Source organism: Cervus elaphus, chromosome X (genome assembly GCF_910594005.1).
Source record: "Cervus elaphus chromosome X, mCerEla1.1, whole genome shotgun sequence".
Taxonomy (NCBI): domain Eukaryota; kingdom Metazoa; phylum Chordata; class Mammalia; order Artiodactyla; family Cervidae; genus Cervus; species Cervus elaphus.
Genome location: NC_057848.1, coordinates 145,373,579 through 145,388,985, shown reverse-complemented (window position 1 = coordinate 145,388,985; position 15,407 = coordinate 145,373,579). Strand labels below are relative to the sequence as shown.

Below are 15,407 nucleotides of genomic sequence, written 5' to 3'. Positions count from 1 at the left end.
ATGGGAGAACTGTATGAAGTCCTTCAATACGGAAAATCTGGCTTCTAGCAGCATGAATAGCTTAAATGAACTAATTCAAGACTAGCCAATTAGCTTCCAAGTTTGCAGTTCCCCAAGCCCTTTAATTTTACCTCAAATTCTGGATTGAGGAGATAGATTTGAGAGCCCTGCCTCGTGTCTTCTTGCCACTCCACCTTGGAATAAAATTTTTCTCTCAAAAGCCCGTTCCATAGTATTGGCTTCTATGTGCATCAGGCAGTGGGCCCTTGCTGGGGAACACTCGTGACTGATAGGCCTGGAATTAGATTCTTCTCTGAATTCCTCTAGATTCCACACTGTTAGACTCCCCTTGACCTAAAGCAGAGCTTGTGTTCCTTAACACTCAAATGTATCTTGGGATAAAAGTAAGGACACTGGATATATTCCAATGCACTTCTTTAGGCACAAAGCCTTGAAGGCTACCTCAGGAAATGAGAGCAATGAGGAGGAGAAACAGATGATAGTGACAATAAGATCGTCTCTCTGTGCAGTGTCAGATAATCTCAATTAGAATAGCACAAAGCCATCTTGGATGGCTTTTTTCCTTTAGAATTGTACTCATATCTCAGATATCGTGAGTTTGGTTCTAGATCACTGCAATAAAGTGAATATTGCCATAAAGTAAATCACAGGGATTTCAGGGTTTCCCAGTGCTTATAAAACTTGTTAACCCTATTGTACACCTACTAGAAAATGTCTAAAAAATATACATACCTTAATTTAAAATTATAATACAGTTACAATGTAACAAAGAGAATGGATCAGAGCACCATAAGAAATAAAATAAGGAAAAAGTTTAAAATATTTAAAGAAGTAACAAAATGTGGCCCAGGGACCCCAAGTGAACACACGGTTTTGGGAAAATGGTAACGTTGACATGTTCAATGCAGGGTTACTGTAAACTTTCATTTTGTAATGAAACACAGTATTTGTGAAGTATGATTAAGTGAAGTACAATGTTTAAAGGTATGCCTATTAATCAATTAAAACAATTCACATAAGAGTCTGACTCTTGCTTTTTAAAGATATTACTTTGTTTTAATTGGAGGCTTATTACTTTACAATATTTTAGTTGTTTTTGCCATACATCGACATGAATCAGCCACAGGTGTACATATGTCCCCCCCCCCATCCTGAATCCCCCTCCCACCTCCCAAAAAGGACGGATCAGCATTTTTCTTTGAGTGTACCCCATTCTGCCCCATGCCTTCTCTGGCAATTCCCCATCTCACCTCAAGTCTGGGACATGAGACTGTAAGGTTTGCATTAGGGACACTTCTCAAGATTTTACAGGCATGTGGTTTTTCCCAGGAATTGTTTAATCCAAGAGATAGACAAAATGAGGACCCCCATGAGTGAGGACTGGAGAGACAACCACCCTAAAATATAGGTCATTCGGAGACCTGCCCAAACTTGCTCTTGGACTTAGAATGCCCAGAGTGGGCATTGTCTCTTATAAGCCTTGTAGTTCTTTCTGAGATCAAAGTCTCCGGCTATGAAGAATGGCCTCAGTTGAGTGGAGGGAGAATCTTAGGTTGGAAGGTCAGGTCCCAGGACTGGCCAGGAGCATGGTGAGGTCCCTGAGTGAAGAAAGAAGTATCACTAGACCCACAAATGAGGAGGCTTTACAGACCCCTGCCCCTATTCTTAACCCTGGAGGCTCCAGGCAGAGTTATAAAGATGAGAAGCCTCTCAATTTTTGTCTGATCTAAGCGAGGGAAGGGCTTTGTCAGGATCAAACCCCAGTTCTGCAGAGCAGGGCACCTTGGTCATCACCACAGTGAAGATGAGGACCATCAGTGCTAATGAGATGGTCCCTCCCACCAAGGAGGAAGGCTCAAAGAGTGGCACCTCTCCTGTCAAGGAGAGATGCTCAGAGAAGCTCCCTGACTCCCCACTAGGGATTCAGGGCGGTGAGGGCTTTGATTGGGGGCTGGAGGACTCCAGTCCATAGAGCAAGGGGTCCCGAGCTCTGACACATGGCACGTGGAGGACCCTAGGGGATGACCCAGAGACCGCTGAACACTGAACGATGGGATCCCCACAAGCCCCACCCCTGGAATCATCCCTCAGAGATCCCACACAGGGCAGCCTTAGCTGGAAGTGTCTCCCCCACCAACTTCCATGCTGGCGGTGAAGAGCTCTGACTGCTGTTCAGGACGTTCATTTGGACGAGAGTGGATTCCCAGGACTGATCTAAAGGCATGGTGAGGACCTGAATGTGGACTCAAGGGACCATTGCCCCCTCCTGTAACAAAGCAAAACCCACAAAGTCTCGCCTCTGTGGTCGACAGGGAATGGTTCCTACAATGCTGTTAGGCTTCCTTTTTTGGTAATTCTTGATCTAAGAGATTCTTTAAGATCTAAGAGATTTCTTGATTCTGGAAATGAAGGAAATCTAGGCTCTAACTCCAGTCACAGGGAGAGCCCCGAGTGCTAAAAGGGCACAGGCAGTAAAGATGGTGACAGAAAGCAGCCCCCTTGCACTCAATTCCCGGACTTCTCCCCTTCTGAACTCTAGGAGGTAAAGCTTTGTTTGGATGCTTGTGGACACAGTTCAGTAAAGGAAGGTGTGTTATTCTCTGATAGATAGGAAGATGGGGATGCCGAATGAGAACCCTAGAACAAGCAACCCCCCCCCCGGCCCTGGATTTTCCCCCACCCCTATAGTACTATCTGAGAGCCTAAGCATCATGGTGGGATATGAGTCATCCTCACTTCTGATCTACAGTGACTAGGAAGTAAGGACTTAAGTTTGAGGGCCTGGCCTCTGGTCGGCAGAGGGTGGATTCCCAGCGCTGATCCAGATTTGAGGTGAAGACTGAGTTGGGACTGAGGCAGCGGCCACTCAGCCCATAACAAAGAGGGCCACACCAAGTCTCACTGCTGCTGTAAACCCTGGGAAGCCCCGGCAGAGCCATCAAACTGAATTTGGCCTGGGAAGTCTCAGGGATGGGAGGGCTTTGGTCTCAGGAATAGCTCCTGCTTGCAGATGGAGGATACCTCTGTCCTAACTGCAGTGAAGTGAGTGCCCTAAGTACTGATTGGGGGCCCCTCCCCATTTAGGGGTGGTATCACAAAGTAGAGTGCCTACGTATCTGGGAGGCTCCAGTGAAGTGTAGTCACGTATGTAGTACCCTGACTTTGCCCCTCCAGGGACTCAGGGAATTGAGGACTTTGCTCTGAGGCTGAACTACCCAGGTTATTTGTGGGAGGAGTCCTGAGTTCTACCCAGACCTGAGTGAGGACTAAGGGGAACACCAACTCTAAACTTAAGTTCTCATAAATATTGGCCCTTTTCCATGTAGAAACCTAGAGTATCTGTAAAGATGAAGTCTTCTCACTTCTGTCTGGAGAGTTCAGAGAAGTGAGGATGTTGGACTAAGTGAATGACCTCAATTCTGCCAAGGTAGGAGGCCCAGGGCTTCAGAGGAGTCAGGGTGAGGACCCTGAAAGAACTGATGTTTGCACTCACCCACCAACAGGGGATCAATAGAGAGTACCCTCCGTACCACCCGCCTCCTGGCTCAAAGCACTGAGAAGCCCAGGCATGAAGTCAGGTGTATGTGAACCCTCCTTTCCTTCTGATGGTATGGGATTGGAGAGAGCCTTTGTCTGAGAGGAGGTACACCAGAGCAGCAGACACGGGTGTCCCAGGCTCTACCGAGAGCCAAGGCAAGACCGTGAAAGAGGACGGAGAACCCCAGTGAGCCCAGGACAGAATTCCCTAGAGCTGACTGCTGTGGGTGCCCCCTGCCAGGGATACAGGGCTGAAATGCCCCTTCACCTCTTAAGGTATCATAGGAAGATGAAGACCGGGCTTTGGGGTATAAGCTTATACCACACAGAGGAGGGGGCCCTGCACCTGCCAAAAGTTGATACGATTGTCCTGAATATGTACCGAGAGGACCCCACCCTCCAGAATGGAGGGGGGTGTCCACAAGGACTAGACTGGCCCATTGCTCCTCAGCCTCAGGAGGCAGGTGGCAGGGCTGGCAGGCTGAAGCCTGAGTCTCACCTTAATTATTCCAACAGAGTTTTCAGAGGAGAGGGTGATCAGAATCCTTTGGGTTCACAGAGCAGGGCCCGCATGGAAACCTGCAGAGGGGGCCTTCTTAAAGGCAGAGTGGTGCCTCCCTGCCACAGGTGCTTCATCCTCTCATCCTCTCTCCTCTCTGCCCAGATCACATGCTGTTCTACCTGTGCTCCTGCCTGTTGTCCCTGACCACAGTCACCATGCCTCGGGGTAAGAGGGGTAAGAAGGGTAAGCCCACACCTCTGAAAAACACCCAGGCTCAGCATGGCACCCACAATCTGAGGGGCACTCAGGTCACTGCCACCATGATGGAAGCACTCTGCTCTTCCTTCAATCCTGATCCTGGGGTTGATGCAAAGGGAAAGCACGGTGCTAGGTCTGGTAACCATCTCAAGCGTCCTCGGGGGGCCCTGGCCACCACCACTGTGCCTGCAGGTGTTTCTCCTATACGATCATCCATAAGAGCCATTGGGAAAATTGGGAAAACACATAATTCCTCTCAGGCCCCTCTCTCCAACGTGCGGTCTGGAAAACGCTCACTAACCAGGCCGATGAATCTGTTGGTGCAGTTCCTGTTACGCATGTATAAGACGAAAAAGCCCATTAGGAAAGTGGATATGCTGAAGATCATCGATAAAAAGTACCAAAATCAATTCCTCAGGATCCTCAAAAGAGCTTCTGAGAGCATGGAGGTGGTATTTGGTATTGACATGAAGAAAGACAACACTGCCAAGCATTCTTATTCCCTTGTCAGCAAGATGAATCTCCCCTGCAACGGGATCGTGCACTGTGGCAGGGGTTTCCCAAGACCAGTCTCCTGATGAATCTCCTGCGTGTGATCTTCATGAAGGGCAACTGCACCACAGAGGAAGACATCTGGAATTTCCTGGGTAAGATGGAAATCTATGCTGGGAAGAGGCACTTCTTATTTGGGGAGCCCAAGAAGCTCATCACCCAAGATTTGGTGCAGCTGAAGTATTTGGAATATCGGCAAGTGCCCGGCAGCAGTCCAGCATGCTATGAGTTCCTGTGGGGCCCGAGAGCGCATGCTGAAACGAGCAAGATGAGAGTCCTGGAGTTCCTGGCCAGGATTAACCATTTGGATCCCAGTGCCTTCCACTGTCGTTATGAAGAGGCTTTGAAAGATGAGGAAGAGAGGGCCCAAGCCAGCAGATGTTCCAGTGTTCCTCCAGCAGTTCCTTCCACACCTAGTGAAGTTGAGGCAAATTCTGCCTTTTGTGGCTGAAGAGAGTATTCACAGTGCTCCAAGTACTATAGGACTGGACGTCACTGAGGGTTCACAGTGTAAAATACCCTGGTGTTCCTGTTCTGTATCAGGAATTGAGAGATAAATCTGTGCTTTTATGTTCTTGCTACTTTTCAAATGTTTCTCCTAAATGAAAGCTTATCTAGCCTATATGTGTACAAATTCATCAGTCACACTTAACCATTCTTTGTTGGTCTTAAGGATAAGAGTTTTTCTGTTGTGTAAAGCAAATGGGGAAGCTTCCATCTTATTTAGTAAGCCAGTGAAAGATAACATGGCATTGCAACATGTTATTTCCTTGAAAATACAAAAAAGTTAAGCAGTAAAATATGTGGGATCAAGAAATAGAGGAAAAGGAAGATGGTCGGTATTTGGTTTCCTCATCCCTTGTACTCTGTGTTTTATAAAATTATAAACAACAATGTATGCTTGGTTAATTAAAAAATGTAGAATTCTAATAATTTCAACCTCATGCTCACAGGCTTATTTATTTCCCAAAGATTAATTGAGCCTTTGCTCACAGAAGGCTCCATCCTAATACTTAGAAAGCTTAGAAAAAGATCTAGCCACTGACCATAAAATTATAGAGTTGAGAAGCAGCTGTCATGTAAAGAAAATGGTGACATGACAGCAGTCAAATGTGAATTCCCTGATGCAAGTTGGTGGTGGACCTTGGGAAAATATAAGTCCTTCAGTGGGAAGTAATTATAAGTTGAGGGCATGGCGGGCTGGATGAGGCTGTGGTAATCCTGACCAGGGACCAGGTTCTCACATGGTGGGCCCCAAAGTTTAAAGACAAAGCCTGGGATGGGAAACTGCCCTTAACAGTTATAGGCACTTCGCTCTGTTGCACTTTGATTTATTGTATTTCACAGGTACTGCTTTTCTTTTCTTTGTTCTTTTTCTTTAACAAATTAAAAGTTTGTCAGCCAACCTTGCTTCCAGCAAGTGTTTTGGCTCCATGTTTCCAACACTGTTTGGTCACTTCATGTCTGTGTCACATTTTGATAACTCTTGCGATGTTCACACCCTCAGCAGCAAAAAAAAAAAAAAAAATGGACTCAGTGAAGGCTCAGAAAATGGTTAGCATTTGTTTTAGCGAAGAGGTGTTTTTAATTAAGATATCTATATTGTTCTGAAGCATAATGCTATTGTGCATTTAATAGCCTATAATATAGTATAATCATAAATTTTATGAAAGCACTGGGAAACCAAAAATTTGTGACTGCATTGTGATATGGACTTTTCTTTGGGGGTTGAGAACCAAACCTGCAGTATTTTCTGAGTCTGCCTGTGCTTTGGGATTGTGAGTATATCAGACAGAAATCACATGAAGCTGGCATGGAATGTGTCCTGTGCACTTGTTTGGGTGCACATAAACACTGTGCAGATGAGATGTTTTATTCACGTTACCTTCTATCCACAGTTTCTGAGAAATCAGGGTGGCACTCCCCTGAGGTGGGATGATGCCCAGAAGCTGCTAGACTGCCACACTCTGTGCTATCTGTGCATAACTGTCAACTTTTAGGTTCTGAATGTTTTTCAGTCTACAGTTCATTCTCATCTACCCTCCCATAGCCCATGGCAACCACCACTCTTCTCTCTGCTTTTTTGATTTTGACCATTTTATGTTGCTCATATAAATGACATCACGCAGTATTTCTCCTTCTGTGTCTGGCTTATTTCACTGTAGTATAATGTCCTCTAGATTTATCCACGCTGTCATTAACTAGAGAGGTTAGCTTCTTTTTAAGGCTGAATGATATTCCATTGTATGTGTATTTTACATCTTCTTTATCCATCCATCTATCACTGGACACCTAGGCTGCTTCCCTCTCTTGGCTATTGTGAGTAGTGCTGCAATGAACATGGGAGTGCAGAGCTCTCTTCGAGGTCCTGATTTCAATTCCTTTGGATAGTAGTGGAATTTTGCGGAAAGGATCATGTGTTATTTTTGATTTTTTGAGGAACTGCTACACTCTTTTCCCTGTAAATTGGCTGTACCAATTTACATTCCTACCAGCAGTGTTGAATATGTTTAGTTTACTAAGAAACTTGCAAGCTGTCTTCCAAAGTGGCTCTCCCATTTTCCATCATCACCACCAAGGAATAAGAGTTCTTGTTGATTCACATCCTTACCAGCATTTGGTGGTGTCAGTCCTTTGGATGCTGGCCATTCTGAAAGGCATGTTGTGGTATCTTGTTGTTTATTTTAATTTGCAGTTCCCTAATGGTATATGATGCTGAGCATCTTTTCATATGCTTGTTTGCCATCTGTGTATCTTCCTTGGTGAGGTACCTAATCATATGTTTTGTCCACTTTTATTAGATGTTAGTTTTCTTATTAATTTTTAAGAGTTCTTCATATATTTTAGATTAGAGCCTTCATCAGATATACCTTTTGCAAATATTTTTTCCCAGACTATGACTCATCTTCTTGGTCTCTTGGTGTATTTTTATAGAGCAGAAGTTTAAAGGGAATTAAATCTAGCTTATCAATTATTTCTTTCATGGAGCCCCATCACTTTTTTCTATGATCTTTTATTGATTGATTGATTGGTATGTGGCACATGGGGTCTTAGTTCCCCAACCAGGGTTTGAACTCACACTCCTTGCACTGGAAGCACCATTTTTCTCTAATTTTAACTTTTTATTTTGTGTTGGGGTATAGCAAATTAACAATATTGTGACAGGTTCAGGTGAACAGTGAAGGGACTCAGCCATCCATATACATGTATCTATTGGCTCCCAAACTCTTGTCTCATCAATACTGCCACATAACATATAACCAAAATAATTAAGAGTGATAAATAAAGGAGACAAAGAGATAATGCTCAGTAACAATATGATCATCTGCTTGTGCAAAACTAAACACCCTCAAGTTATCAAGGCTTGCAAGATTATCTGCCACTATCCCTCTCTGTAGAATGTAAATATTTATTTAATTAAAATATTTATTTTTATTTATTTTTTGACTGGTCTGGGTCTTAGTTATGACACTCAGAATCTTTGTTGCCATGGGCAACAAAGTTGTGGCACATGAGATTTTTAGTTGTGGCACATGAACCCTTAGTTGTGGCATGTGGGATCCAGGTACCTGACCAGGGATCAAACCCAGGCAGGGAGCACAGAGTCTTAACCACTGGATCAACAGAGTGGTCCCAAAATAAAGATTTTAGAACTAACCTAAATCTGATGGCTCAGATGGTAAAGAATGCCCCTGCAATGCAGGAGACCTGGATTCGATCCCTGGGTTGGGAACATCCCCTGGAGGAGGCAACCCACTCCAGGATTCTTGCCTGGAGAACCCACATGGACAGAGGAGCCTGGCAGGCTACAGTCCATGGGGTTGTAAAGAGTTGGACATGACTGAGCTACTAAACACACACCCTAAATCTGACTGAAGAGAAGGAATATATCAACTCTTTTTCTCTGACAGCATAACATCTATCTTGAATTCCTTGATTCATGCCGCATTTTCCTAATCTTATATCATTTTTGGGACCAAGACCCATTTTCCCCAAGATTTGCTAGACGTTAGCTGCTGAAATATTTGTAGGAACATGCATTTCCAAGGAAACCTTTAATCAAGCGACAGAAGCTAATATAGGAACCTTCATGAAGGAGGACCGAGGAGACAGTCACCCCTGAATATAAGGGTCACCCAAAGACTGAGAAGAAGAATCTTAGATCAGTAGAGAGAGCAGCCCCAGGCTGTGGTAGACGTAGTGAGGATGATGCTGAGTAAGAGCAGTCCAGGAGGACTCGAGCTGCATCCCCACTCTCTGTTCTCGGAGGCTCCAATAGACTATGATGGAACGAGGATCACCCTGACTTCCTACTTGGAATTCTCAGGAGACTAGGACCTTGATGTAAGACAAGCAACTTCATAAAGCAGAGAGTGGAGTTACAGGATTCGTCACGTGTCTATGTGAGGACCTGAAAGTGGACTCAGAGTAGCACACACTGCATCAAAGGAGGCCCTGGAAAATATCTGATGCTGTGGTCCCCAGGAAGCTCTGGGCACAGAAGTCAGGTTGATTTCAGTCTGGAAAGGCTCAGCGAGGTGAGACCTCTGTCTAATACGATCAGCCTCATTTTCACAAAGGGAGGGACCTGAATCCAAGGAGGACCTCACGTAATAACGCTGAGTGTTAGAGGGGACCCCTAGAAAGGGAACCAAACAGAATTCTGTAAAATCTTAGCCCTAAGAGACCCAAAAGAGCTACTTCTGAGTGGTCCCCTGTTACACCTGTGTGATCTCAGGGAGGGCAGGGCCTCCTCTAGCAGAATTGGACCCCAGATCTGCAGAAGGAGGCATCTTGACCATAACCAGATTTAAAGTGAGGAGCGTCGGTACTAGTGAGAGGGCCTCCCCCAAAAGAGGGAGGCTCACAGAGTGGTGCCCCTCCTGACAAGCAGAGATGCTCAGAGCAGTGCCCTGACTCTTCCCACTAGGGACTCAGGGAGGCGAGGGCTTTGTTTGGAGGCTGGAGGACTCAAATTCATAGACAGAGGCGTCCCGAGTTCTGATAGGCTGCACAGGGTTGACTGTGAGAGAGGATCCAGGGACAGATGAATATTGAGCTATGAGGGTTTCTGTAGGTCCTTGCCCCTGCCGTTGTCCCTGGGAGACCTCACGTAGGACCGTATGCCCCGCCTCTCCATTTCCGCTTCTGAAGCGAGGTGCTCCACCGCTTGCTGTGGCGTCTGTTCTGCAGAGATTGATTGTCCAGGACTCGTCCGGAGCCGAGGTGAGGACCTGAGTGTAGCTGAAGGGAATTTCCCAACCTCTCCCAGTAATAAAAGTGACCCAACCCCATCCCACCCCTGCAATCTGCAGTTTCTCTGACCCTGTCCTGAATTACAGGGCCGAGCAGCCATCTTGTCATTGCCACGTAGAGGGCCACAGCAGGTCGGGCGGCTTTGTTTAAAGAGGGCGGCCTCTTTAGGTGAAGGGAGTAGTCTTGTTCTCAAAAGGTAAAAGGATGGGGCCTTCAGAGCTCACTGGGGTATCTCCTTCCAAAGAGGTGACTGCACAGAGGCCCCTCCTGCCACCATTGCTGCAGGGACCTGGAGTAGCGGCCCCCAATCTTTTTAGCACCGGGACCGGTTTTTTAGAAGTCAGTTTTTGCATGGGGTGGGGTGCGCTGGTGGGATGGGGCTCGATGGGGTGGACAACGGAGGGTGGGGTGGCATGGGGGTAGGGTGGGTTTAGGTAAAGGGAGGGTTTCAGGATGCTTCAAGTGTATTACATGGTTACTTTATTTCTGTTATTATTACATCCACTCCAGTTTAGATCATTAGGCATTAGATTGGGAAGGTTTGGACTCCTACCATAGGGGTCCAAATTACCATAGAGTAATTCAGGCTGAGAGAACCCATCATTTTTGTGGTGGGGGTTATGGCTGGCATTGGGGGTAAGGGACGTTCAGGTAGAGAAAGGCATTTATATAAAAGGGTATGGACCTAGAGAGTATTACATATGCTAAGTGAAGTAAGTTAGAGAAAAACAAACTATGTGATTTCACTTGCATGAGGAATCTGTAAAACAGTTGTAGATGAAGAGAAAAAAAGGAGGTGGTCATTGATGGGAGTTAGGGTTGGGAGTGTGGGGGAGACAAATAGATGAAAAAAGATTAAGATGTACTACCAGTTACATAATAAAAGCAATGGGTGTGAAATGTAAATAAATAAAGAGATAGAAAGATAGATAAGGTAACCCCGATAGGCATAGGGAGGAGTCTCAGTCTTAGAAGAAGTCAAACTAGGACTGTCAGTGCTAGTCAGCAGGCCTGGCATGCAAGCGGATTGCTGCACTAAGGAGCAGCCCCACTCTCAGATCTGGGCATCCAAAACAAGGTAGCTGGGTGTGGAGCCCCCAGCATCTCCTCTAGCCACTCAGGGAGATGAGAGCTTTGCTCTGGGGAATGTAGACTCAGGTCAGCAGAGGGAGGGCTCCCAAACCCTACCCAAACTGGAGGCCAGAATCCTGAGTGAGGACAGAGGGAGCCCCTTACTCCAGAACTGGGAGGGTTGAGAGACCCACCCTTGTGGTTAGCAGCACAGCCCCAAATCAGTTTTGGCAGGATGTGACTCACTTTGTCAGCTCTGGTCCCAGAAAGATGAAGACCTTTTTGCAGGGTTTTGGGCTCAGGTCGGCAGAAGGCAGAGTCCCAGGAAGAAGGTGGAGTCGAAGGAAAGATCCATACACGGTAGAGAGAGCCACATCTGATGTTGCCTGTACTATCAGCCCCGGGGATTCCAGAGCAGAGCTGGCCAGCTCTGGTGCCCCTGACTTCTGCCTGTGGGGTCCCAGGGAGAAGAGAGCCTTGGTTTCAGGTCCGGCTGCCCAGGTCAGCAGAAAACCAGGAGTCCCAGGCCATGACAGATATTGAGGCACCAATTCTATGTGAGGAAGGAGACAACTGACTCCCACAGAACAGCAGAGCCCACACAGAGTGCCACCTCTGCCGTCGTCCTGGGAAGCCGGGTTAGAGCTCTCAGGCTGAGGTGCCCTCTCATTTCCTCCAAGGATGGTCTCAAGGACATTAGGGTTTGGGTCTGATAGGTGAGGCCTCATTCAACATAGGGAGGAAGCCCCGTTCCTAAAATGAGTCATAGTATAACACTGAATGAACATGCGAGAACCCCACCCAGAAGGAAGTGAACCACATAGTCGCATCACTCCTCTCAGACCTGGGAGACCCAGGCGTGGGGACCAGATGACCCACATTTGCTTCTTCCCAGAGCCTCACAAGGAGGTGAGGAAGCTCACTGATGGGGGTATGGGTTCAGGTCCACCGCTGGAGCATTTGCAGCTAGTAGCAGGAGCACAGGAGAGGACCTAAGAATTGAGGGGACCACCCACCTACCCCACGACAACAGAGGGCAGTGCAGAATCTCTTCCTGACTGTCCACATCAGGAGTCCACACACAGCTATAGCTAGAGAGATCAGAAAAATGTCGCTGCTTTCTAGTGGGTCTCAGGGAGATGGGGGCCTTAGTAGGATGGGAGAGATCTCAAGTCAAGACAGAGATTTCCTGGCCCTGCCAGGAGTCACGGTAAGGACCCAGAGAGATGACTTAGATGAGCACCTACCCAAAGCAGTGGGGGCCCGCAAAGTCCCAGCCCCTGTCAGTCCTGAGACACCCCAGGCAGAGGTCTCCAGATGTCACCCCTCACTTCCAGCCCCAGGAACTCAGGGAGATGTGGGCCTTGATCTGAGGCCGGAAGACTCAGGGTGGACTAAGAGAGGAGCATAGGTCCCATCCAAGTGAGGACAAAAGGGGCCAGTGATGACAGAGCAGTAAGAGTCCCACAGAGTCCAGCCCCTGCTGCTGTCCCAGGGAGGTCAGGGACAGGGGTGACTGGAGTTGGCTCACAATTTCTTTCACCTTGGGAACCTCAGCATGCTCAGGTCAGCAGAGGGAGAGTTTCTAGCATTTGCCAGGACTCATGGAGAAGATGCTGAGGACTGTGGGAAACTCCCAGAATTCCTCTCACTGTCACTTCTTGGCACCCCCAGGCATACATGGCGGGCAGCAGTGTTTCTCACTCACAGCTAACAGGAAAGTGAGTGCCTTAGTCTAATGGGTCAGCAGAGGAAGGAATCTTAGACTCTCCCCTAAGTAAAATCTGGGGACCTTACATGAGGACCACACATTACAAGGCCTCAACCCCCAGCCACACCTTTTCAGGCCCCAGAGACCGTGGGCAGTAGGGCCAGGTAAGGCCACCCTGGCTTCCCCCATTCAATCTCAGGGAGCTGTTGGCCTTGCTGTGAGGAAAGGTCCTCAAGTCAGGAGAGAAGGGAGCCCCCAGATCCTCCCAGGAGTCAAAGTGAGGACTCATTTCTTTGTGTCATTTCTAAGGGAGATGAGGTTCTTCACCTGAAGGGGCGGCACCAGAGGCAGGAGGGAGGGGGCCACACCCTCAGTGTTGACAAGATGAGGACCCTGAATGGAGAAGCAATGAGTTCAGGACAGAGCAGGCCCCCAGAACTGCCAGTGCCATCCTCCCCACCAGTGCCCATGACTCGGTTCCTTCTCTTGCGTCCCAGGGAGCTTGAGGCATCACCGTTCAAGTGGCATATGGCAGGGGTCCCGGCTCTACTAAGAGCTGATGTGACAGTTGTGTGTGTAAACGAAGGGATCCAGAGAGGGCCCCGCTCCCAGGATCTGCTGTCACTGCAGGCAGCCACAGGCAGGCTGTGGCCTGAGGTTGGCTCACTCACTTCTTTCACTGGGTTCTCAGGGGATAGGCTGACCAAGAACAAGCGGCCAGTGGTTCCTGGAGCAGGGCTCTCAAGGAAGTGGGCAGAGCAGCCTTCTTCCCTCCCCGGTGAAGGAGCTCATCCACTCATCTTCCCTTCTCCAGGTTCCAGCATCACCTACTTGCCTGCCCAGTCCCCTGCCCGCTGTGCCCTGCCCGCTGTGTCATGCCTCGGGGACAGAAGAGCAAGCTCCGTGGGCGTGAGAAATGCCACCAAGCACGCATGGAGACCAAGGATCTTGGGGATGCTCAGGCTGCTGCCTCCCCCACCCCTACTTCTGGGAGTACACCCCCAGGCTCCCCCACTGCTGGTGCGGGCCAGAATCCTCAGGGAGCTGCAGCCACTAGCTCTCCTGTTGCAGGGGCTTCACGCCCAAGATCTAAAGCACGTGCCAGGCGCCAAGCTATGCAACATAGAAAGTCTTCCCAGGCCTCGACCTCTGCTAAGCCCGCTCCCCCAGATCCTCTGACCAAGAAGGCAGGGGTGTTGATACATTTCCTGCTTCAGAAGTTTAAGATGAAACAGCCCATTAGGAAGAGAGATATGCTGAAGCTTTTTCACAAAAGGTTCAAGACACGCTTCCCCGAGGTCCTCAGGAGAGCAGCTGAGTGCATGGAGCTGGCCTTTGGTCTTGAGTTGAAGGAAGTCAAGCCGAATGGTCACTCCTATACCCTGGTCAGCAATCTAGGCCTCACCAATGATGGTGTACTGAGCAGCAGCTGGGGGCTGCCGAAGAATGGGCTTCTGATGCCTCTGCTGAGTGTGATCTTCCTGAATGGCAACCGTGCCTCTGAGGCTGATGTCTGGGAGTTCCTGAATATTCTAGGCATCTATGATGGAAAGCAGCATGTAATCTTTGGGGATCCCAGGAAGCTCATCACGGAAGAGCTGGTGCAGCAGAATTACCTGGTGTATCGTCAGATTCCCGACAGCGATCCCCTGAGTTATGAGTTCCTGTGGGGCCCAAGAGCCCATGCTGAAACCAACAAGATGAAGGTGCTGGAGTTTGTGGCCAAGATCAATAGTACCGTCCCCAGTGCTTTCCCATTCCATTATGAAGAGGCTTTGAGAGATGAGGAAGAGAGAGCCAAAGCCATATCTGCAGCCAGGGCTCGTGGTGCTGCTAAGGCCATTGCCTGCTCCAAGGTCCCACCCAGCAATCCGTCCAGCCCCCAGTGAGGTCTCAGGCAGCATCTTCACTTTGTTTGACCAATACCGCCAACCTTTTTATTAGTGAGAGGATAAAGTGTGGCTGGAAAGGTCATAATATATTTTTTGTGCTCCTGTTTTACCCTGTTACCTTTCAAATGTTGTTTCTTTTCCTAGAATGTTTGTTTCGATTCAGAATCCAAGTTTACAAATGACACAGATCACACATTTGTTGTCTGTCAGATCTAAGAGTAAGAGTTTTGGCACTGTGTAGTACAATTCGAAAAATCCTTGCATTTTTTGGGGATCCAGAACAAGATAACATAGCTTTGGAATAGGAATTTTCTTAGAAATGTGAAAGAATGCTGTGGTTTTAAAACAGATGATAACGATGTAAGCTGTAGTCAAGTTTTGGTTTATGTTATTCACCTTTGTCTTTCTCTTTCTAACATTCGGCAGTACCCTTAGCGATACACTTAGATGTTCTTAGCTTATTCAAGAATGCTGATAAAATTAATAAGAAACTACATTCCTTGCTTGGTGTCTCATTTATTCCCATCTTTACTTGAGCATCTGCTCTTCAGAAGGTTCTGTGCTGGTGGGGGTGATGCGAAGATAAAGGAGAACCTGCACCTGCCTG

The 15,407-nt window shown here is 47.7% G+C and overlaps 1 protein-coding gene and 1 pseudogene across 1 annotated transcript; both read left to right on the top strand.

The window, feature by feature from the left end:
* Positions 1–4,275: 4,275 nt before the first annotated feature.
* On the top strand, positions 4,276–5,321 carry LOC122690522 (annotated as a pseudogene).
* A 4,645-nt stretch (positions 5,322–9,966) lies between these two features.
* Positions 9,967–15,296, top strand: LOC122689742 (melanoma-associated antigen B1-like). The gene is made up of 2 exons (XM_043896442.1): positions 9,967–10,096; positions 13,723–15,296. The coding sequence occupies exon 2, from the start codon at positions 13,784–13,786 to the stop codon at positions 14,795–14,797; it is 1,014 nt and encodes a 337-aa protein (XP_043752377.1). The 5' UTR covers positions 9,967–10,096; positions 13,723–13,783; the 3' UTR covers positions 14,798–15,296.
* The last annotated feature ends 111 nt before the right edge of the window (positions 15,297–15,407 follow it).

What these genes read in the sequence shown, in the direction of transcription:
- LOC122689742 (XM_043896442.1), top strand. Translation starts at nt 13,784, where the DNA reads ATGCCTCGGGGACAGAAGAGCAAGCTCCGTGGGCGTGAGAAATGCCAC.